Source organism: Calypte anna, chromosome Z (genome assembly GCF_003957555.1).
Source record: "Calypte anna isolate BGI_N300 chromosome Z, bCalAnn1_v1.p, whole genome shotgun sequence".
Classification (NCBI taxonomy): Eukaryota; Metazoa; Chordata; class Aves; order Apodiformes; family Trochilidae; genus Calypte; species Calypte anna.
Window position 1 is genome coordinate 18,412,521 of NC_044274.1, and position 24,670 is coordinate 18,437,190.

General features: G+C 35.3%; 1 protein-coding gene and 1 long non-coding RNA gene across 6 annotated transcripts in view; one reads left to right on the plus strand and one right to left on the minus strand.

Moving 5' to 3' along the window:
- The window catches only part of ARL15 (ADP ribosylation factor like GTPase 15), a 213,162-nt gene that overhangs the window by 113,829 nt on the left and 74,663 nt on the right, over positions 1-24,670 (minus strand). For 3 of the 5 annotated variants that reach the window (XM_030467924.1, XM_030467922.1, XM_030467920.1), the window contains one exon: positions 13,482-13,690. In XM_030467924.1, coding sequence (XP_030323784.1) covers positions 13,482-13,690 — 209 coding nt within the window. Of the gene's footprint in view, positions 1-7,710; positions 7,894-13,481; positions 13,691-24,670 lie in introns of those variants that run through there. The other 2 variants (XM_030467923.1, XM_030467921.1) reach the window with 1 other exon arrangement.
- On the plus strand, positions 242-24,067 carry LOC115599956. The gene is made up of 3 exons (XR_003988726.1): positions 242-294; positions 19,853-20,074; positions 23,983-24,067. It is a non-coding gene; the product is annotated as an uncharacterized LOC115599956 (long non-coding RNA).

Genomic DNA, 24,670 nt, shown 5'->3' on the forward strand with positions numbered 1-24,670 from the left:
GTATAGAAAAAAATGTACTTTGTTGCCCATGTTCAACTGTCTCATAAACTTTAATTTCTCAGGAGGTAAAACTATATAATTTGTTCACCGAAAACCTTAAAAGAAAGATTAAGATAAACAAACAATAATCTGGCACCACACATTAATATATAATCCAATGCAAATTAAAAAGTTACTGTTCAACGTGATTAACCTGACATCCTATTGTCTTCTCTTCCTTTTTACCAAGAAGAGACAAGCGCTTAATGTCAAGGAAATCTGAATGATCAAGGGGAGCACAGTTCCTGAAATCAGGTAAGAAAAATTCTCTTTGTTACGTCAGCTGTTCTCAGATGTCTAATTTTGGACATTTAGTAGTTGTAAAGAGACACCCAAAGATCAAGACAACAAGCTGTCCACAGAGTACAATCTAAAAGTTAACACAGTTGTATGCCAGTTGCAGAAAACTGATTTTTTGACAGCAGGGAGGAGTAAGAATCAATTAGTGAAACTTCCGGTAGCAGACAGAAAGAAAGTTACGTACCCCTAAGACCACCCATTTGTTTTATTATGTACTGCTTCAATGCACAATGATAATATACCTAAAAGCTGCACTTTGATTTTTACCAAAGCCAGCCAGATCAGAAATAGCACTGACAAGAGTTTGCTATGAGTTAAAGGCTATCAATGCAACAGATTAAGAGGATCTTCTGCATGGCAGTTGTACTATTCGAATCATGGAGATTCAGGGCACTTCCAAGAAAATGAATGAAACAAAAGAGAAAATGTAAATCCAGAAACAGACAGCTCCAACTTCATTTTGCAATTGCAAAGCAGTAATTAAAAAAATCAGCAAATATTAACCAAAATTATTGTCCAATTAAAGTGTTAGGAAATAACATTTACTATTAGGAAACTTATTTCTTCAGAACATAAAGACAGTGGCAGTTTTGGTCTCTGCATTTGCAAACTTAACCTTATGATAAATATGTGCTCATTCCAAGATCAGCATCATGAAGAGTATTGTTTAACATTCACTCCAAGAGAAAAAATGAAGAATATGAAGAAAAAAAATTAATAAGAATTGTAAGACACTGCAGAAGACTTGAAATCTACATTCCTGGACAGCTTCTGCTAGTAGTTTGTTTTTACACATGTATACACAGGTATGAGTGTTTATCAAAAATACAGATAAAATTATATATTATGCTAACATGCACAAATATACAGATAGCAAAATAAGCAGCACGGGCATGTAATTAAGGGGTCCCCAGGGCTCATAAAGAAAGTGCAACGACCTTGTTAGTGTTTGGCCTTTCTTTCGCACCCAGTTTCATTGTAAAACAGTCAACCATGAAAGTACTTTAAAAAGCTGGTTTTCTTTTTATATTTACAGCATGGTTTTATAATGTACCTTTAATGCTTTAGAGAAGCTGTTACCTTGTTTATATCTTCCTGGCAAATTTAAAATGAACCACAAACTTTCTAATTTTCAACTTTCAGAAATCTGAATGCTTTTGAATGCCAGGATTTTCAACTTTGCAATTTAATGACAACCCTGTCTTTGGCCTTTGCTGACCTGTTGTGAAGTAAATCAGGCACACTAATGTGGGCTAACAAGTCTTTTTCACACTGTTCGATCACCCTGCATCTTTTTTCTCCACAGACACCGCCTCTCTCCCACTCTCTGTCTAGCCATCCTCCCTCAAAGCAAACAAAATGGTCACTGTAACCCTGCATTACTGCTCATTAGATCACAGGTTAGTCAAGTGGAACTGCCCGAGGTTCCCAAAGGAGAGCTATACTTCAAAAATCTGTCCATGTCAAATGAAGAAAAAACCCCTGAGCGTGGGGTCACCCAGATCAATGATCAAAAGAGACTGAGAATAGTGGAAGGAAAAAAAGAAGGAAAAAAAAAAAAAGCCCTTTTTTGTTAAAAAACAGCCTTCTGTATAATAAATCAGAATACAAAGATACTAAGCTTTTTTTTCCCCTTAACAACACTCCATTTTGGCTACAAAATGGGATACCTTGTTTTTCAGAAGGTTTTCTAGAAATAAGTTTCTTTTAAAGTGCCAAGAGTGAGATTTCAATGAACTTCAAAATTACCTTAATAAAATTAGTGGAATAATAATGGCAACTACTCTCTATCATGTAAATACTTAATTATTTTTTAAAGTAGTTAAAATCAATTTTCATTCAAGTATATCTTTTATTAAAACAAATAATGCATTCTGAACTCCCTGGAAAAGTTGACAGGCAGTGTGTCCACAGAAAAAGTAGTCAACGAAAATTAGATATTTTGAACCTTTTTGGTACACAATAGATGTGCAGGCATGTGAAATACTTGAAGAAAGCTCAGTAACATTTCTGAAGCCTCTGTTCATCTTCTAAGAACATTTACAAATTTATTAAAGACAACTAAGAAAACTGAAAAAGTTCAAAAGAAAACAAAATATTAAAATAACAGTTTTATGTGTAAATAATGAATCTCAATACACAGAACAGACTTTTGATCTCAATGATGAATACTGGTTGTTTAACAAAGTTCTGTGCACATGTGTTTTGAAAGCAACACTGGATAGTCTCTACTTACTCAGAAAAAATGAAATATGTCGAGATTAACCTACATAATGCATTTTAAAAATGACATAGAAAATGATTATTCAAATGAGTAAAATATTTTTGAAACAACAAATGTAGATCAATTAAGACACTGCTTAGTCTAAAGGGACCCCAATGCTTTCTGCAGCACTAGAGACAGAGCATCTTTTCATTTGTAACTCTGAAGAGCTTTATTTTTCTGTCCTAGAGAGTAACAAAGATTTCATTCCCTTACGCCCTTTATCCTCAGCCATGAGTAAAGGTATAATTGGGAAAGAGGAACAAAGGCATTGAAATTGGAACAGAATATATGGTAGCAGATTTGTATTTTATACATGGTCTTTTGCAAAGGTCTTACTGCAGTAGAACAAAGCTACACAAAGTCAAAGGAAAGAAATCCTTAAAATACTGAAACGTTTCATAAAAGTTTAGGAAATAACTTCTTAGAATTTATTTCTACAGTAACATAAAAAATGAGAATGCAAGTGATGTGATAACACATTATGAAAAAAACCCCAAACAACTGGACACAGTTTACAGAATAAACCTGTATGACAGACAACTTAATTTTCACTACTGTAATTGTAGCAAATATATATATATTCGCAAATATATTTGCAATAATGACAGGTTTTTTTCCCTATTCAGATGGGAAGAGGATCTGAACAACCTTTCAAGAAAAGCCCATTCATTAAATGCAGTTTAGAGGTTTTCTTTATGTTTTTAAAAGTTTGCATTATGTCTTACAGTGCATATTAATACTTGAACAAGGAACTCTAGCATATAATAATTTTTAAAAGATCCACACACAAATATCAAGTCTTTCATTTTAAGATACTATTTCTAACCATTTCAATTCCACATTTGAGTACATTATGAACAGGAAAATATTACAGAAAAGATCAGAAAAGTAAAGATATCAATAAATGTGGTGTATGTATTGCCATGGACTGTTCAATGCAGTGTTAATACTCTGTTTTTGTAAGCACTAGGAAAAAAAGAATTAACTGTGTAAATCTGAATAACATATCAACATGTTTTCAAGAAAAAAAATCCTCAAGTTTTGTCTTCCACTCATGCACCCCCAGTATGTTTCCTAGTTCACTTCTATGATCCATCACTAATAATTCTTTTCCAGACCAACTCAAAATTTCAGGCTGTTCAGATTCCAGCAGGACAAGTTACTGTTTCATGTCAGACTGCTGTAACAGATTTTTTAAACACTTAAACTATTTTGAGAAAACATTTATGCTTATAAAGATTCCAGCATGAGTAACGATATGCTGCAGTATCAACAAATCATCATTACAATAATATCATTATGTTAAATCTCTGCTTCTAGTCTTATGAAGACGATGGTTCCAAGACGCTTGCGGGTGGATAATTCATGTTTCTTCTGGGGTATGTCTGCCTCTGCTGCTGAAACACTGACAGAAAGGGAGAATGATTCCCTCTTTTGAACCATATGTCATGAACTGGACAGAGAGAGTTTTGAGGAAATAGTGGACACTATTCTCAGCACCCATTCCTACAGTAGAAGGCTTCTAATGGACTGCTTTAGGAAAAAAATTTAGCAATACTCCATCCTCATCCTCCCTGTCTTGTGGGACCTTTCTCCACTTCTGAACTTGCTGGACGGGTCCCTCCCATTCTTCATTTCTGTTTCAAACTCAGATTGCTCTCTACTCATTTCTTCTGCATTAATGACAGTGAAGTCTTGGGTTCATAAGATTTATCACCAGTACCCTTCCACTCCTCCTGTCAGCCTTTATCTCTGGATTACTCCATTTTCAAAAGCTACAATGTCAAACACTCAAACTCATAACCCAGGAACAATCTTTGATTTTTTGGCTTCCCTCATGCCCACACAACATCAGAGATTTTTCAAGAAGCATAATGGCTTCAAGGAGTTCTGTGGGGAAAAAAACAATTCAGAACTGAGACTGGATAGGAAAAGTTTTAATCTCACCTAATAATAGTAGGTCTTTCCTTCTTAGTCTATAACAAATGCAGCGCTGTCTCTGTAACATACATCCCAAACACTGATACAAAGATGATCCTTTCCCTATCCTGTCACTTGGAAACATGTCATTGTTTTATAAAGTTTCACATGTATGGAACTATCTAGTTTTCCAAAGCTGTGTGGTTGTCTCCTTCTCTTGGACATTATGCTCACCATCTAAAGCAGTTTTTGCCAATGATGGCCAAATGATGCATCAACTTTCAGTTTTGCCTTCTTTCATGCTACAGCTCATATTCAAGAGAAATTTCCCTCAAGCATCTTCACAAATGCTGAGTTTCAAGAGGCACCAAATACATCACCTACCCAAGCATGCTGAGCAGTTTCTATTCTATGTACCCTGCACACATATGGTCCCAGCAAACTTTGAGATGTTAGGAATAACTTACAATATTAATGTTATTTCAGAGTGAAGGGAGTGCTGATGCAGCTGAATTTTTTTTCCATTTGAGGTATATGATTAAATTCCAATTTTAAATAACTACACAGATGTGTAGGATTGATTTTCTTCTGTTCAGTTATTCTTGCACCTCCCTGGCACGACCAGTAAGCTGTCCATTACAATCTCCCATGCAGTGTTAGTATCCAATTCCCACATAACTAGAAAATTAGAAATTCATTTCATAGACTGCACACCTCATCAAATACAATTAAGATTATGTGATCATTATCAACTTGCTGATTTTTTCAAAGATTTATTTGTTATATTGAGTAAGCAAATCTTCAACTACCCAAAATTATCAGAGCCTAGTGATTAAAAAAAAAAAAAAAGCTATGTCCTCATCTTTTGCAAAGAAGCTGCTTGTATCCCTGCACTCAAGAATTCATTCTAATAAATATAAGAAGGATGTCTGGAAGGAAAGCACATCCTAAATCAATTCTACAATAGCAGAATTTTCTCCAAACTTTTCCATTCTTTTTCATCTGACTCTGAGACCATTTTTTATAAGAATTGGAATTTGATTTGGAAAGCAGTTATAAACTACTACTTTGTTCCATTTGAAATAGTTACTTATTTTGAAAGACATACACCTTCTCTTGTTCATGCAAAATGTCTCAAACAGTAACTAAATTTCTGAGCACTCAGGAATTCCTCTGAATAGCAGTATCACAAACACAGAGGCTCAAATGGATTCTTATGAGCATGCAGTCAGATTTATATCCAGCAGTCCTCAGGATTCAATCCAGTTCTCTACTAAAGTCCAAAAACTTTTGACCAAGAGAAAAATGGTTCAGAAAGAACTCTAAAAAGCTATGTTACTTTCATCTCCAGTAGTTTTTAATTTATTTAATGAATACTATGTAAGCATTTCCAAGTGTAAAATACTTAGGAAAAAAATACCAAAAGAATAAAACAGTCTTTTTTATCTGAAAGCACTTGAACATTTCTCTTATCACTTTTTAATTTATACAGACTATGGTCTACCTTCACAGCCACTATGCTTACTTCTGCAAGAACAACCAACTCTTTCTGGAATGGCATATTCCTTGTTCTTCCTTGTCTCAGAGTGCAAAGTGGAAATAAATGCTTGTGTGATACCTCTCTCTAAATTGCAGTAAAAGTTCTTGCACAACTACTCCAGAATTTTCACTTTTAAGAAATGAGAAAAGATTATTTCCCGTAATTTCCTGTATAACATCCCTCTCCTGAGGTTCACTGTAGTGGGATATGCAAAACCTAAGCAGGACTGATGAAGGTGGCAAGTAGAAGAACCAAGTCTCACTGGGTTTTAGTCACACACCACCATTTTTCTGCACTCTCAGCTTTCTCTCACCCCTTCTTTGTGCCTGTACACTAACTTAATTGTCTTATGAGCCAAATATGTTTGAAAATAAAACCAGTAGGACAGAAGGGAGTAGTTATGTAACTTTTATGGCTGAACCAGTTTATCACATGGTCACACAAACAGTCAAGACTATCACATCTTAAGAGTGAGGTAGGCAAAGATGCCAGCATGCAACCTAATACAGCTGACAAACACTCAAAGAACACCCAACTATATACATATAAGACAATCATTTGCAGACACAAGAAGTACTTTAAAAATCAAACTACTAATGTTGAAACTATACACAGCAATACTATGCAAAATCTACTCCAAAATATGCAGCTTTTTTGCTGACCTCACTTGGTACCATTAGCTGCAAGGGCCTTTCCTGTGTCTTATCTGCTCCTGTTCTTCAGCTCCCTGTATATTGTGCAAGATGTGCACATTCACAGGTATGGTCAAGTGTTTTTGTCTGTATCTTCAAGGAGGTCATTTGAATTCAAAGTTGGTAGGGGCAATCTTTCAACTCAGTTCCTTGCAGACTAACTTAATTGTCAAGAGCAAGACTGGGAATTTACAATACTGAGATACACTTTTCTTTGTTACATGGGCCATGTACATTGGTACAGCACAGTTATTTGTAAGCTGCTATTATTCACCTAAAAATTATCACCAATTCCAATTTAAATTTCAAAGTAAATAAAATATATTAGAAATGTTATCTACCAAGACTTTGTTTATTGTAAAACATAACAAAAAAAGTGTGCTTACATTCTGGATTCTTTACGTCACCTTTTTTAATGGGATTGACACAGAGCCATTCTAAACATACCAGCCCTGAAAAAAATTTTATCATTCCTGTTCAGATCATCTTAATTTCTTCTTTGCTCACCATTATCTTACCCCATTTGTTTCTTCTCAAGCAGAAGAGACAAATGCAGATTCTTTCAAGATGTTCAGCTTCTCATTTCCATTTCTTTGCATGGTCACTTATACTTTTTATTAATAAAGATTTACTACTCAACTTGTTATTAGTAAGATCACTAACTATGCAACGATTAAAGTAAATATTACCTGCTAGATATTTACATTGAGCAGTGTTGCAACTATATGAAATTCTTTTGCTGTTCACATCTAGCTATGATGTAGATCTACTCATGGATAGTTTAAATTTAATTTTAAAAATATTTTATATCATATTTTATTTAAATTGTTTGATTTTAGGATATTTAAATATCTAAAATATCCTCCTAATCACTCTGAAGAAGCTCTTTAATCAGAAGGAAATTCCTATAAGGCAGGTAAATTTGAGTTATTTCTGCATTTTTCTAAGCATGGCAAAACAAATATTTTCTAAACATCAGTTTAATAATGTCCTTCTTTCCTGCAAATGTGTTCATAACTGAAGTCTGACAAATAACTCCTCTGTTCCCACAAAGGCCACAATTGTGAAGGAAGCAGCCAATACTCAAAATAGCAGAGTCCAACTCCAAAACAATCTTCAAGTATCAGGGGATACACCTTGGAAGAGAAGAAGTATTTGCAGTGAGGGGATTGCAAATATTAAGGTTGTTAAGGTCACTATGATCTCAAAGCAGGGTAGGAATCCATATTTTGGCTATTTGCTGCAGTAATCTGAAAATAAATCATTTCAGAAACAGTTTCTCAAGGAACCAAAAATCTGCCCCCAATTTAACTTTACTATGGATGTCACCATCATAAAGTACACAGATTTGGAACAGCTGGTCTTCAGTTCAGATAGGTGAACTAATCTGAGAGACTTGACCAGTGTGAGGACAAGACAGACTGCAGAAAACACTTCCATTTCACTCTTGGTTTCAGGCTAAGTTTTCTTATTACCTGCTGCTGGAGACATTATCTGTGCAAAACTTCTAGCTGAGACACTGTATAAACTCTGAGGCTAAACCTCCTCACATGTCACTGTTCAACATGTTTTTTTCTGATAGCAATGCCTCTATAACTGGTACTTTGAAAGGGTTTCCCAAAAAGAAACCCTTTTCCCCTAACTAGCAGAAACTACAAACAGCATGAAGTATGGTAACATATTGCTAAGGGACCAAAATTAAAAGAGGTAATAATTGCATCCTGGAATTAATCGTCCATGTGCAGCCAACTCAGACCATAAAGCAGGCCCAGAAAGCAGTTTTTAGAGCACTGACCAGTAATAGACTTTGCAGACCCTGACAAACCTGGACATTCTCCTGAAATCATTATTGAGCTTTAAGATGCTTAAGGCATAAAGAAGACATTGTTTACCTATAAAATTATTTCCAGACATAAACAAAAAAGAAAAAACTGGCAAAGCAACAGATATTAGCCCTCACATCCCTAGGGCAGTTCTTCTCACAAGAGCCACCCTCCACTTTTCTGCTAACAGAAAACCAAATTAAACACTGTCCACAATTCAACACACGAATGCCTTAAAATGATCTCACAGACAGATAAATAGATCACAGCCTATGTAAACAGAAACATAAGGTCAGACTTTCACAGCTGCTTTTGAAAACACTGATTGTAATTTAAAGACATTTTTAATCTTGGTCCATCAAGGAGAAAAGGAAAATAGGGAAGAGTTCCCTCTGGAGTTTCACACCCATCAGGTACCCCAAGTTTACAGTAAGATCTTGCATGCAAAGTAAATATAAAAGTTCTGATCATTAAACTACATAATCTTTTCACCTTTTTTTTTTCTTTTCCTGGCAACAATAATTAAAAGGATTTCACAAGTTTAAAAGAGACTGAGAACACTTTTGATTGATGGCCAACTATAAAGTCTATATTGAAAAGTCTAGTATTTTTTAAGAAGGGGATTTAGAATATGTCTTCAGTTATTTCCCCTGGTACTAGCAGTCAGCAATTTATATCTACAAAAGAAGTGTATTAATTGCCTGCACTTGTGGATAACTAAAAGGAAAACCACCAAAAGGTTAAATTCCAAATGTCTTCAAACAGATGATCTTTGAATAAAATAGTTCATCTGGAAGGGACCTTTAATGATCATCTAATCCAAATGCAGCATTGCAAACAGCCTTAAATATAAAACCCAAAGAAAATCCCCCAAACCAATGCACTGCCAAACATGTAGCTGCTTCACCACTGAACTGGCAAAGCATCATGGTTCACTTGGGTTTCTCCTGTGGCCAGTTCTACATGGCTTTCAGAAGCCTTCAACAGTTGCAGACAAGTGTTTGCTCAGCATAGCCTGTTCCTAAAATACAGTGCCTATGGGCGATTTCCAATCTATGATTCTTAACTACTGCTCTGACCTGTGAGGAAAGTTACTTTCAGTATGCATACTAATTCAAGTTACAGAAATCCACTGCAATATCCAGCTTCTGATGCTATTACATGAAGTGATATGCATTCCAAAATAAAAATCAACAAGTTGGTAATCATAGTAATGCTGCTGTTCCATGACAAAACAATTTACAATGCTGTTATCACCATAAATAAATATGTAATATTTTAAGCCTGTAACAGAAATCTAATTAATCAAAATACTTGTTATTACTTTTAATACTTTCTGTAATGGAAAAACTAAAACATGCTCCATTATCAAAATGTTCATTAAAAATACACATTATCAGAATTTTATTCTACGTAATATATATTAGAATTGCAAACTGTATTTTAGAGATGGTGGCCATCTGCTGAGTAACATAATTTATTTTTAACTTGTAACTATTATTATTTATTAATACATGAGGTTTCCAGATCGGCAGTCAGAGCTGACTGACATATGGTTTGATTTTTCATCACAGTCATTTTGATCTAAAAATAAGGTTACTTTGCATACCTATTGATTCAAGTAAAATTGTCTGAGTTTTACAGCCTAATTGATATATGCAGTCCTTATTTTAGCACTATTCGAAAACAAATATGTGCTGCTGTCACAGGAACAAAATAACTTGCAGATAACTGACATGGGGAGATGGAATAAACACCATTGAAGATAACATAAGAGAAAAAAGAGACCTAATACTTGAAATTACCTCTTCATTTACAGTTTCTTGAATGACATGTCAAATTTAATTTCTTGATGTATTTTTAAAACCAAAATCCTATGAAACAGATAACTAGCTACTGTACACAGGAAAAATGGATTACATTTACTGACGAGAATTTTAGCTTAGCTTTTCCTGTAATTTTTCTGATCACTTCAGTAAGATGAAATATACTGCTCAATCATGCCTGCAAAATTAATTAAATTGCACTTCATAAATTAAACAAGTTATTTGGATATTCTTAGAGATCACCGTTAGAGTTTTGAATTGAAATATTCATGACATTATTTAACACAGCATGCAACTTCTACAATTTCATGTCTACCTAAGCTGAAGAAAAAAACAAAAACAAAACAAAATTTTAAAAAACTGAAGCAACTGCACTTCCCAACAACAAATGTAACTAACATCTGTTGCAGAAAGTGCTTGGCATTTGTACAGTTCTCTGAAGGATTTCTGCTGCAGTTAAATATTTTTCTATAATTCCTATTACGCACCACTCAACTTAGACATTTTATTTAAAAGGCCCTTTCATATCCATTAAAGAAAGGCAATTTGTTGCTTAAAAGAACCCATGCATACCTCTAAATTCAACTGTGATTCATCTGTCTTCTGACATATAAAAAAGCAAGAAAATACCAATAACTAATGGACTTAGTTGTGCAAAAACATCTAATAAATCTCTCAATGGTCAACATATATTTTTTTTAATCCTTTGATATACTCTTTTTAAAATAAGCACTTAAACTTCACATTTCAATAATGACACAACAGCACGGCAAAGGCTTTAGGAAAGCAAGGAATTTCCATTTTAACAATAAAACTGACTGAATAGGGGTCCCTCTTTGCATACAAAGCAAGCAGAGGGCTTCATTTTTTTCAGGGACAAAGTAACAACTTTGTGACATTCTCCTTAATTTTGTTTTGCATTATTGTCAAGTAAAGAATTTCAAATAAATACACTGAGGTCCTGATACACTTGTATGGGATGTTTTTTCTTGAAAATTCACATAGGCTTTGCACATTTTATAAATGCTTGTATTTAACATTTCATACAAAACCAAAGTAGCAATCAATACTTGTTTGCTGACAGGACACTAAAAGTTTGCTGGTTTTTGTTTGTTTTTGTTTTTTTTGAAGAGTATGCAGTAGAAATATTTTTATGCTATTGTAAGTATATAAAGCTCTAATCCTCTAGTAAGATACCAAGGAATTAGTAATGACGGATGAGGAGAAAATGAGGGTACTGTCAATAAGAAAGAAGAAATGCTAACCTGAAATAAACAAAAGAGTGTGGGCCACAAGTCTATCCACATGGGCTCAAATGCAAAAGGGAGAGTTACGTGTATAGTTTATTCTAAAGCAAACTAACAAGTATTGTATTCACTATTCTTATGAAACCGCAGGAGGAACATTTTTTCAATTATATTTGTAATCAAAGCCCTTCATTAATATTAAACCAATTTTGGCCACTTTAAAAAGGGGGAAAAAAAAGTAGAAAACCAAAAAAATACTTAAATCATGTGAAAAAAGCATTTCCATTGATGGAAATTGTAGCATGTATTGCTCTCTGAAAAAAGCAAAAATCAAAATACCTTGGATAAACTTGTATTAATAAAATTAAAGCAGTTGTTTATCTTTTGTAATTTTTTAAGTGGAAGACTTAGGATTACATGCTCTGCTTTTATACTTCATAATAAACTAGAAGAAACTAATGACTTGATATAAAAAAATCAATACTCCATTTTATATAAATATGCACTATTTCTTCCTAAGTCTGATTTCTGATTAACAAAACTTAGAAATTGTAGCTCCTATCCCTGAATCATTTCAGAAAAACTTTTTATGTAAATTGATAAACTAAATCTAAATTCCTTATTTATTTTTTTTTCGTAAGCATGGACTCCATGTGGGAATCTCCAACAATTTAATAAACCATTTTACAGTGTAGCTTATGTAGTTCTCAATTTTTCTCTTCCTTTCATATTAAAATCATCACTTCACTATACTGCAGTCATATCTACACTTCTCCTTAACATATAATAAGCTTAACTTTTTCATTCTTGATTTCTTTTGGCTAAAAAGGAGGTATAAAAAGCAATAAAGTAGTACAGACAATGCACAAAACTATGTTGTACAAACAGCAGTTATCCTACAGATCAGTAAGTCTCTCACTGAATTGAACTGGCACTCTTCAGAAAGATCATATTATGGACTAGTGCATGTAAGAAAGCAGAATGTTTAAACACCAAGCAGCAAGCCAGTAGGGTGCTGAACGAGTTTTCACTCTGCTGTAGTAAAAAAACAGCGCTCAGAGAATTTCACATAAAATCTTTAACATGAAGAGTTCTTTAAATTACAGCTATGAGCAGAATGACACAATGAGCTTTTCACTTCTTCCCAGAACTTCAGAAGAGTAAGTAAGTAGAAATTACTGAAAAAGCAGTAATTTTCAGCATGTTCTCAAAGGTTACGTGATGAGATAGGAATGTAAATAAGATTAATTTTTCATATACTTAAGGTACACTGAATAGAACACATGTAACTTACTATGTGACAGCAACAAATTAGACATGGACATTAGCTTTTAAAGAAGAAAATCAGAACAGGAATTGTAGCTTTGCCTTCGTATCAGCACACAGCAGTTAAGAGAAGAAGTTTTTACATAGCAGACAACCTACAGTTGCAATTTAGTTCTTTAAGCAGTTGCAAAGAACGGAGTAATAGCAAATAATAATAAACAAATAATTTAAATAAGTAAATAAATAAAATTTAAAAATCACTGTACCAGCAGCTTTTGATAAGAGTAGCTGAAAAACATCATTTCTCCCTTAAGTAAAATATAGTGAAAGCAGAACTGTTTGTATCCAAGTATTAATTGTCTGTTTTCCAGAACAATAAAGCCTGTATAGAGTTCATTGGACCAAGTTCTTTCAGGGCTGAGAGTGTTAAGGGTCTGCATATGTACAGTGAAGACCAACTGAGGCCAGCCCTTAACTAAGCAGTCAGGGAAATAAGTATTACAGGGTCAGTGGTGTGCAGACAGTAAGTACAAACAGGTAAGATGCTGCCACATTAACATACCTCTTGTACGGAGCGAGCTGCTGGCTTGTCTTGGTGATTGGCCAGTATTAAAAACGGCAGAGTACATAACTGTGGGTGCTGGAGGGCAGAATGAAGTTCATTCCTAGCAGTTTCTAGTTCATCTTCAGAGGAGGCACTGTCTAATACAAATATGACCCCTTGGGATCCTTGGTAGTAACGACTCCAGTATTTCCTGATATTGTCAGCCCCTTTCAAGACAATAATAAGAACTAATTAAAACAAGAATACTTAGACAGATTTAACAGTTGTATTTGATGTAATCCTTCTATTTAGAACAATCAAAGAAATGGAATAAATTTTTTCTCCTAAATAATCATAATTGAAAGATAAAAACTAAAAAAGCAACCATAAATCCAAAGCACACAAAACATCAAATTAACATTGTTTACATAAGGAAGGAATTTGACTCACAGAATCGTAGAACTGTCATGTTTGGCAAAGACATCTAAGATCCAACTGCCAACATCCCGCTACCCCATCCCACCCCCTCCAAAAAACTAAATATATTATTTATCAGTATCACCATGCCCACAAACATCTTCCACAGATCTAGTCCAAACCTCCCCTGGTGCAACTTCAGGCCATTTCCTCTAGTCTTGTCATTATTTACTTGAGAGATGATGCCAGCACCAACCTCACTACAACCCCCTTTGAAGTAGATTTAGAGAGCAACAAGGCCTCCTCTCAGCCTCCTCCTCTCCAAACAAGACATTCCCAATTCCCTCAGCCTCTCATCATGGGACTTGTTCTCCAGACCCTTCACCAGCTTGGTTGCCCCTCTCTGAACTCACTCCAGCAACTGTATCCCTCTTTTAGTGAGAGGCCCAAAACTGAACACAGCACTCGGGATGCAGTCTCACCAGTGCTTGAGTACAGGGGCACCATCACTTCTCCTGATGGCCACACTGTTCCTGATACAAGCCATGATGCTGTTGGCCTTCTTGGCCACCTGAGCACACTGCTGGCTCATATACAGCTGGCTATCAACCAGCATCCCAGGTCTTTTCTGCCTGGCAGCTTGCCAGCCACTCCTCCCCAAACCTGTAACATTGCATGGGGTTGTTGTGACTAAAGTGCAGGCCCAGCACTTGACCTTGTTGAACCTCCTATTATTGGCCATGGCCCACTGATCCAGCCTGTCCAAGTCCCTTTGTAGAGCCTTCTTACCCTTGAGCAGATCAGCACTCCCACCCAGCTTGGTGTCATCTTACTGAGGAAGCACTCAATCCCCTCATCTAGATCACTGATGAAGATACTGAACAAGACCAACCCCAAAAATGAGCCCTGGTAAACACCACTGGTCACCAGCTGCTAACTGGATTTAATTCCATTCACTACAATTCTCTGGCCCCAGCCATGCAACCAGTTTTTATCCAGTGAAGAGTTCACATGTCTACGCCATGTCAAGGAGAATGCTGTGGGAAATGATATAAAAGTCCTTAGGTAAGTCTACAGCTTTCATCCCTGAAAGTTTCTTCTCCATTAGAGTACTGTCAGAACTACCACACTTCCAGGGTCACACAGTCTAATCCTTTACGTTCTTATTGAAATATCTCAGTACTAATATCTAAACTTTGTCCATTTTTTTTTTTTTACTTGACCCTGAAGCTCCTTGACATAACTTTTACCTTTCTGTCCTAGCAGTAGCTCACTCCTGAGCATGATAAGGTTAATCACTAAGCCACCAGGTAAACAGTTCATAATTGGGAAAAAAAAGGTGTCAGGAAAGTTTATTAAAGTAGTAAGACATTTAACAACGAGAATGGTGATACAACAGTATGTTGAACAGTGAGTGAGAAGTTATGATGACAATATGCAGCAGCATTCATATAAACTGTTGGACGCACTAAGGATTCTGGAAGTGCCAGGCAGTAGACATGAGTGACTGTACCAGCTTATGCACCACAGTACTTCTTAAGATACAGTTCAGCAGCACTCAGCCATCTCAACTGAAGTCAAGCAATAAGGTTATCTACAGAAATTTTCTGTCTCCCCTGGAGAGCAGCATATATTGTAACACTGAGATAGGGGAAAAAAAATTTGTATTTGACAGCTGTCAAACTATCCAAACTATGATTTGGATATGGGATTTCTTTCTGTGTCTGAATCTGGAACTACACTCATGGGGATTAACACTAAAAAGCAAACAGCAATGATCCAGTAGAAAGCTTGACATGTCAGTGAGACAGTGATTTGCAGAAATGTGCTGAAGGTATCCTTTACAGATACTTTTCTGACTTTGAGATAGGGAGAAGTGAACTTTAATGTAGACAAAGATATCAAGTGCTGATAGTAATAAAATTCAATTTTTTAGTAAAACAAAACTACACAAGTTCTGGCAACATGTGGGCACAAAACTAGAATTCAATGCAACATAATTACTGTTACATCGATATGATAATTAAAATTGTTACTTAATTAATACCCTGTTTAAAAGAAAAGATAGTGACTGAACATAAGTAAAAAAATAAATATTTTTAAATGAATTTACATCATATTTCTTAGGAATGCAACTCAGGGTATTCAAATCTCATCCCACAGAGTTACCGTCTTCTCTGTAGTGGACCTACTTAAACCTTAAACAATTCTGCACCTGGAACAATTTAGGTGGGTAATGAATATAGTGAACACACACTTTTTCCTACAGAAAATATTCAAGTCATACCTGTGCAATTTTTTTCTGCAAGAGATCTAATGAGTTGATTATTTAAAGGTAAATGTCTTGGGATTTAGTCAAGAACTTGCCTAACTTATCTATTAATTTATCAGGCTCAAAGTAAGAATATACAAATAGGATAGGCACTTCATTTATTTGACCACCAACTTCTGATCAACATTATAGCAGAGAGACTGTATTGAAAGCTACGTCTATGCTTCTGTACTGCCAGAATATTTACCACTTGTAAAGAATTTCATACATTCATTTGTTAGATATCCCCATCTTTCAAAAAAGTTGTCCTTGTAAGAAGGAAACAGACCAAGCTGCCAGAGGGACGATATTTACATAGCCACATGCAGCAGTGTCACTGGCATCTGAAGTATCACATTACTTTAAAAACTGGTAGGGAAAGATTTTAAATTAACTGAAAGGCCAACACCATGATCAGTTCTTTGAAGCTTTTTTTTTTTTTTTTTTTTTTTAACTACTTGATGTGTGTTATTTACTCAAAGCTTCAGCCAGACACTTTTCAATCATGTCGCTGCAGACTGAGTCTTATTTTCGTAACCATACTATTTCTAAAGAGAAAAACTGGGTAGTGAACTGCAGAGCATTTGACCTCTGGTAACCAGGCACGAAGAAGAAAACAGCTCATGGATCCCTGTATCGGACACTGGAGACAGAAAAGCAGCATGCTGATTTGTTGACCTTGCAGTCCTGCCTTTTTGGTTCAGGTTCCTAAGCTGCTCAGCTTTGTCTCTCCACATCAACTGTCCCAAAAGAGAAACCACCAAAGCATAGTAGTCCTTTTCTCCACAGTCCTGACCAGTCATCATGGCATAGTTGAAAGAACTAACTAATAAAAGTTAGCATTTCCTTCAGATTCTTCCATTAGAATAATGACATGCTCTAAAGCTGCTTACACTTCAATTCTGATGAAACCATGGCCGGAGGCTTAGTAATAAAAAAAATTGCACTAAGCAGACAAGAAAAAAGATGAAGAAATTCTGTACCTTGGGGTGCTGTTTTAACTCCCTTTTCTGGCAAATGCACTTGAAAAGTAATTCTTGGCACAGTAAGCTATCAGCAACTGGAAATCACAATTTCTTCAAGAAAAGTAAGTTTCTATTATTTGGCTTAAGTCTTTATATCCAAGGACCATAACCTGCTTTCAGCTTCTTTCTCTAGAGCATTAGACAGTACATTGCAGTTATCCCAGGCAGTAATTGTTGGACTACAAAGAGTAACACAGCCATCACACTTTACTGCATGGGAAACATGCTATATGAAATGTTCACTAAGATATGACATTCAGAGTAGTATTTTACTCTGATACACACAAGAGCTATGACTCATTCCTAGCCGTGTGATTTCATTCCCTCAGCAATGAGCCCGGAGGAGTGAGTTGAGTCCTACTAGATGACTAAAACATCCCACTTACAAATAAATTTGAAGGGGACGGAGATGGTGGTGGAAGCCCACTACAACATAGTCATGCTACTTATTAGAAAAGCAAAGATTTTCTAAGATTCAAACATAGGCTTGAATTACTTTTTATAAAAGGAAAAAACACACCTCTACAGAAATGACAGGGTGCTCTAATTAAAAGCCTCAATCATCCAGATTTTTACTACATGGCAGGTTTATTTAACTAACTCTCAAAAAATTTAGAAAGTTTTAATTTGTAATTTAAATATTTAAATTTAATAATTTTAATAATTTAAATATTTAAATATTTTATATTTAAAATATCAAATAAATTATTTTTTTTATTATTAGCCAAAGTCATACTGTGTCCATATTAACAGCATTTATGATAATGTGTCAGTGTCAACAGTACTCTCTCAAATGCATTCTGCAAGCTCAGGGGAAAGACTTTGAGAGTTATTTGCAGTTCAGTATACATCTAAAACCAGTTACACCATTGTGCACTTTTGTAAATATTATGCAAAACACAGAACCACAAACCTTCCTTCTGAATATGAATACCCTTGTTTACATCTTCATTTATGCAGCAGTTTGAGGCTACCTCCAAATCCCTTCTTTTCAGTACTTTCAGGAGAATATAAAAAATTCACTGAAAGCAATTTAAAGGTGTCAAACTTGTTACTTGTCAAACTTGCAGCAAGTCTCCACTGAGAGCACAATGAATGTCACATAGCTCTTGCTTCAAGATAGTCTAGCCTGCACATGAAAGCTCTTGTTAACCTCAAAATACATCACAGCTCCAGAGAAGTTATAGTCTCAAATCCAAGGAAGAACTTTTTTCCCTCCCATCAAAATCAGTTAACCTGGGGCCATAAAAGTATGAAGTCAGCAACCAATTTTTTTACCACTTCAAATATAACATCCACACACCTGAAATAAAAACATGTATTTTGAAAGTTTTACAGTTGATTAAAAAACATATATATAATTCCTCTCCTGATATTAAACAAACTATTTCTAATTAGGAAAAAGGTAAAAAGACATCAGAGAATATGTCAACTGTGTCTTCATCCATGGTAAACTGTCACATGGCATGGGGCACACCCTAACCTTCCACCCCAAGAAAACCTTATGAAAGGACTTTTCAAACAATTGTTTCTTAATCTAAGCAGGGTTTATAAATTCACTTTCCATCATTTCCTCAGATGGAAAACCAACTTTTTTTCCTCAGTATAAAATACTTGAAATCTTAGAAAATCTTCACACATTTTTGAGATATGGCTGCACCTTATCCATTTGGGGGCACACTCTCTGTTTAGATGTCCCCGTACTCCTCTTGAAGAAACAGAGCAGGCTGATTTTTTTGTTTTTTTTTAAGAACAAGTTATTTTTCAAACTTTTGTTTTCTTTTTATTACAAATACAGATATAACCCATTCTAAGATACCTGCTTTATATGTAGATGCAATGTGTCCACACTGACAAATGCATCCACACATGGATGGTACAGAAGTTTCATGCAGTTACAATGTCAATCACCACTTGAAGGCTATTTTATGGCTAAACAGCGAGAGAGATGTTAAGCCAAAACCTTAACCTGTCTTGCTAAGCCCCAGAACTTCTGCTTCCTAGGGTTTAAATCCAAGTGATCACAGTCTGCTTTCTCAAGCCTTTCCAGCAGTGTATTCCTGCAGTCATACACAAAGCATAAAATAATAAGCCCAAAGCTGTTGAGGGATAAATTCTCTGCCTTTGTGTTTAATGTATATTATTCTGGATGTCAACCTTTTCAGTATGTTCCATATTAGCTAATTTAGATGCTTTGTCTAACTTTGAATCTCCACCTACTCTCATACTTGAAAGTGTTAGAACAGCATTTAGCTTGCAAGCAGTTCTAAGTTTTAAAAACACTGTATTTGCACTTGCCTGAAGAAAGTAACTTTAATCTACTTAGGTGTGTGTCTTGTAACACCAACCTAAAACAAAACACGCAATTTGAAATAAAGAATTCCTGTTCTAAGAACTAAAGGTTAATTTTAAAAGTTCTTTTAAAAAACCTTACAGACTATTTCAAAAGGAATATGAGAAAACACATGCCCTGCAATATGCTCCAGCACTTCTTTAAGCCTGAAGTTTGAAGATTTAATAGGTTGGAGCATGTGGCACTCTACACTAAACTGGACTTTATGTACGACAGTCATTCTCATAATAACCTTCTTTTTTTCATTTTTAATGTCTTTTTAAAAAATATTTTCTTTTTAAAGGCACAAACACACAGTAAGTCCTCTAGGGATGGCAAAGAATGGTTGGCAACAGAGAAATTACCAGTTATGTTTGCCCTTCTTTCACCTCTGCTGGAGGACTCAGTAACAGTCAAGATCTCCAGACAGCTGCACAGCTCCCCAGGCTGACAACTGCTGCCAGCACCCAGCAAGGCTCAGATGTAACCTCCTCTGAGATGCAGTTACCCTCTGGCAACAGTGAAGGTAATTTCAAATAAAGCTCAAAACGCATCTTTCTCTATGACAGCTAACATTAGTAGGCATGAAAAGAAAGCAGTAAGTCTACTACAGCTGTGTATTTCTGTCTGTCTATCCTTTCTGCTGACTGGTTCATAAAGGTTTGTATCTGCTTTTGCCTTTGAAAGGATCAAGGCCTTTTCTGTCTAAAATAAAAAATTAAAATTTTGTTTATTTGAAAGTCCATAAAATGTAAGTATTATTTCTGAAGCCAAACTAGACAGCTATTCACCACACTTAGATTTAGCCTGAAAAAAACATGAAGTAGCAACTCCAACAGAAGACAGTCTTTTTCGCAAACCAAAAGTCCTACTTTTCTCTCCTCAAAAGATCTCATTAACAAAGAGACCCTACCTCACAAAAAATGTAAATAGGAAATGTGTTTTAATTTTTAATTATCATATTACATACAGCTTTTATAGGCTTTGCTCACATGGCTTCTACTTATTTGGACCAAGATAGGCAGTGGGTTGTCTACCAACACTGCAAAAAGCTAAGTGTAGGAAAAGAACAGTATTTCCAAACAAAGAATTGTCCAAATAAATAATTTTCCATATGAAGCAGTGGAAAGATCACTAATGCTGAACTCGTATCAGAGCTTCCTCAGTACTCATGCTAATGAGAGCCATAAGCAGGTGTAAGTGATACCATTCACCAATGAAATGAGGAAAGCGAGGCTGGGCTTAGCCACTGTTTGAAAAGCAGGCTGAGTACAACTGATAGCAAACAGATATAACTTTAATACTTTCGGAAACGTCTCTGTGAGACTCACAGCTTGGACAGCTCATCAGGGTCATCTAAAAATTTCATCTGCTGAGATATTCTGTAAACTGTTAGACATAGCTCTGTCACAGATGGCACTGCAGGCACTCAACAACCAGATTTTGTAGACGTGTCAACAGCCTTTTAGTCAAATACAGTGTGGAGATATTATTACTTTGTGTTAGTTCGTCCCTGTGAAAATTACTTAGGCTGGCATTTATTTGTAGGATTGGCTTTCTGATGACTAACTAGATGAAATTTTAGCTGTTCTGTCAAGCTATGTTGCTAGAAGGGAGTTCAGTACTCCCCTCTAACTCCAAAATGCAAGGAGGAGAGTGTTTCACAATAAGTATCTAAATTTTAAATTCTAATTAATAGAATCATAGAACAGCTAGAGCTGCAAGGACATTTGAGATCATCTAGTTCCACCCCCTCTGCATAGGCAGAGACATCTCCCACTTAGACCAGGTTGCTCAAGGCCCCATACAACCTGGCCTTGAACACTTCCAGGGTGGGGGCAGCCACAACCTCCCTGGACAGCTTGTGCCAGTGTCTCCTTACTCTCACAGGAAAGAATTTTTTTCCTAATGTCTAACCTAAATCTCCCCTCTTCAAGTTTTAAATCATTTCCCCTTGTTCTCTCACTACACACCCATGTACAAAGCCCCACCCCAGCTTTCTTGTAGGCCCCCTTCAGACATTGAGAGGTTGCTATAAGGTCACCTTGGAGCCTCCTTCTCTCCAGGCTGAACAACGCCAATTTCCATGGCCTGTCTTGATAGGGGAGGTGCTGAACATCTTAATAATAATTGAACATTATTTTCTTCCTCCTCCTTCATTTATTCACAAAGCAGATTCTACATGACAACTGTTGCCATCTTCTGTAGGGGCTCATATTTTCCACCCAACTTGGATTGCATGAAAGTGTGACTCTCCCCCCTCCTACTCTCTCTTCTTCTGCTCTTTATTTCCAAATTAAGGCAAAATAGTAATTTTAAGGTTTAGTTTAACCAGCCATATTTATAGTTATTTGTTCTCAACCTGGAAAATTAATTTAGATGGCCTGAGTGTAAATTTATGACTTTTGTCATGAAGCTTAAGAAGGAACAGCATTGGGGAAGATAATTCTCATCTCTCTTTTCCTGGAAATGCCCAACAAATTGGAGATTTAGGCACCCCTGATACTAATCACTTCATTCCTAATATGGACTTAACATATTTTGTCTTAAATGAAGTTTCAAAGATGATACACAATACATCGATTTTCTATATTTGTGAATAAGGCCTTTGGGTAGATTACCAAAATGTAACACAAATATATGACAATACATTTTACTATATCAAATTGTGTGCTACTTAACCTTTTAACATGTTGCTATCATTTTTAAACTTTAAGAAGAAAAAGAGCTGTTCACATCCAGAATCTTTCTTTCATCTAGGCTCTGTACTTGGCACCCACCAGCAGTTTCTAAGCCTGCATTTACAAGATAGCAAGCTATGCTATAAAATAGAATTATTTAAAACTACCAACTCTAAATCACTAATTGACCTCTAGGAACGGGCCTACAGTCTTCAGTAGGCCTGAATAAGTATCATAGCAGACACCATAACTTGGCATGCTGTTTTTACAGCATTACAATAGCAAATGACCAAATAAACACATGGAATAAAAGGTGGTTTGGGGCAAGGTATCTCCACATTAGAATTTGTCAGAACAAAAAAATAAATGCTTCCTGGCACCTTCATTATCTGTTTTCAGAATAAGCCCCAGTATTCAGAATCCCAAGCTTCTTTCAGAAAAGAATCATTAGAACTTTCTCAATAACAAATGCTATAATCTGCCTTATTTTTCCAGTCTTTTTCTGCACTCCCGTATAATCATCATACACAATGTAACCCTTAGTTCCTACCAGGAACTGCTGTACTGTAGCAGGAAATCATCAAATCTCTAATTTCTTCCTACAGCATTGCTCAGCTAAGTTGTATAATATAGAAAAATGTTTCCAGTTATCTTGATAAGATCTACTTTGTGCATATCTTCACAGTAATCTTTAGGACTAAAATTTTTGATAGAAAATTATAAGGTTTTTGGTTTGCTTTGTTTTTTTAATTTCTCATGGAGCAAGAGTAGATTATTCATGAATCAAAACAGAAACTTAGAGAACAGGCAGTTAAACTTCATCAGTAAATAAAGCAAGATGTCCTTTTCAGGCAGGCCTACGTTTGATTTGAAAGCCATATAAAATCTTAATTATTTAGGATCAAATTCAATGCTTTAAAAGAAAACATTTAACATTTATGAAACTGGAAAAAACCCTTGTCTTCTGGTAAGAAGGCAGGCTGTCTTAGGAAACAAACACAATTTTAAAAATCAGAAATCTTATTTTTTAAATTATTTTTCTAGTGTCACTTACTTCTAATAAAAATTTTGGAAAAAAAAAAAAAAGTCTCAATCCTAAAGGGCGATAAATAGATAATCAGACCAGGAAGACTGCTTTCTATACATTTTGCCTGAAAATCTAACCATACAGAAATGAAGAAATGAAACCTGGCTTCGTTTTCAGCTCCAGAAGGCAACCAGCACAGTAAAAACTAGCACCACCTTCAACATGGAGGAAGGATATTGCTTCATCCAAACAAAAAGGACACTACACAGTCAGTATCTGTTTCCTGAAACTGCTTGGCTACTGAATGAATATAAGAGCCTTTGACTGACTTTGGCTGCAAGTTTTTAAATATCAGCTGCTAATACATTGCTGTAAAAAAGGTATAGGAAGCTTTCAGTTACCTGAATATAATAAGCAATTTAAAGACAGAGTACCAGAAATTAAAAATATGTAGAACTTTACCCTTTGAATAACAAGCAAAACAGTGAGAGACTGTTAAAAACAGATGCTTTTCTACCTTCTTCCAAGTTACCAAGATCAAATGTCTGTAAAAAACCTATATAATACGGTAAAAAGAACATAGCAAATTATACTGTAAGAACTGAAGGCAACAACTAGGAGTAAGAACAAGAATATAGGTTTCTCTTTAACACTAGACACAAAAGTTTTGAAATAAAACTTATCCATGATTAAATATGTAAGATGATTTTCTTTATCTTCATACAGCAGCATGAGTGCAACTATGCACCCTCCAGAAAGCTAAGGCTTTACCTTTTAGATAGAAACACATCTCTCAAGATCAAACACAGAGCAACAACTTTTCAAAAAATACAAAAATAAACTTTTTGAAGATTACTGTAGATCCCTTATATAGACAATGAAAAATTATTAAAAAAAAAAAAAAAAAAGAAACATTTTGGATTATTTGAGGACATTGTGTAATGACATCAAAGGACATCAAAGCACTCCCATCAAGATATTGTTTTTTATAACATGTAAGTGCATAAAATAAAAGTTGTATAATCAGAAAAGGTCAAGGAAAAGACTTCAACAAGGATCTGCTAATAGAACACTCAGATTCATTTCTTGAGGCAACAGCTGCATTTATCTATACGAATTATACGTTTAACGGGGATTATGGAGCTTAACGTGCAAACTGGGTTACCCTACTTAAAAAAACAAACAAACAAAACAAAACACCAACCAACAAAGAAAACACAAAAAACTAAACAAACAAAATACCAAACAAAACCAAAGCCCAAACAAAGACAAACTAAAAAAATTACCAAAGTGCACACTGTGCAGATAACACACTCTAGAAGAATCAATGTATCTCCTGTGAATTGGTCCCTTCATAAAAGAAAATGTCTGCTTCTTCTACAGCATATGTGCTCAAACAAAACCATGCACATTT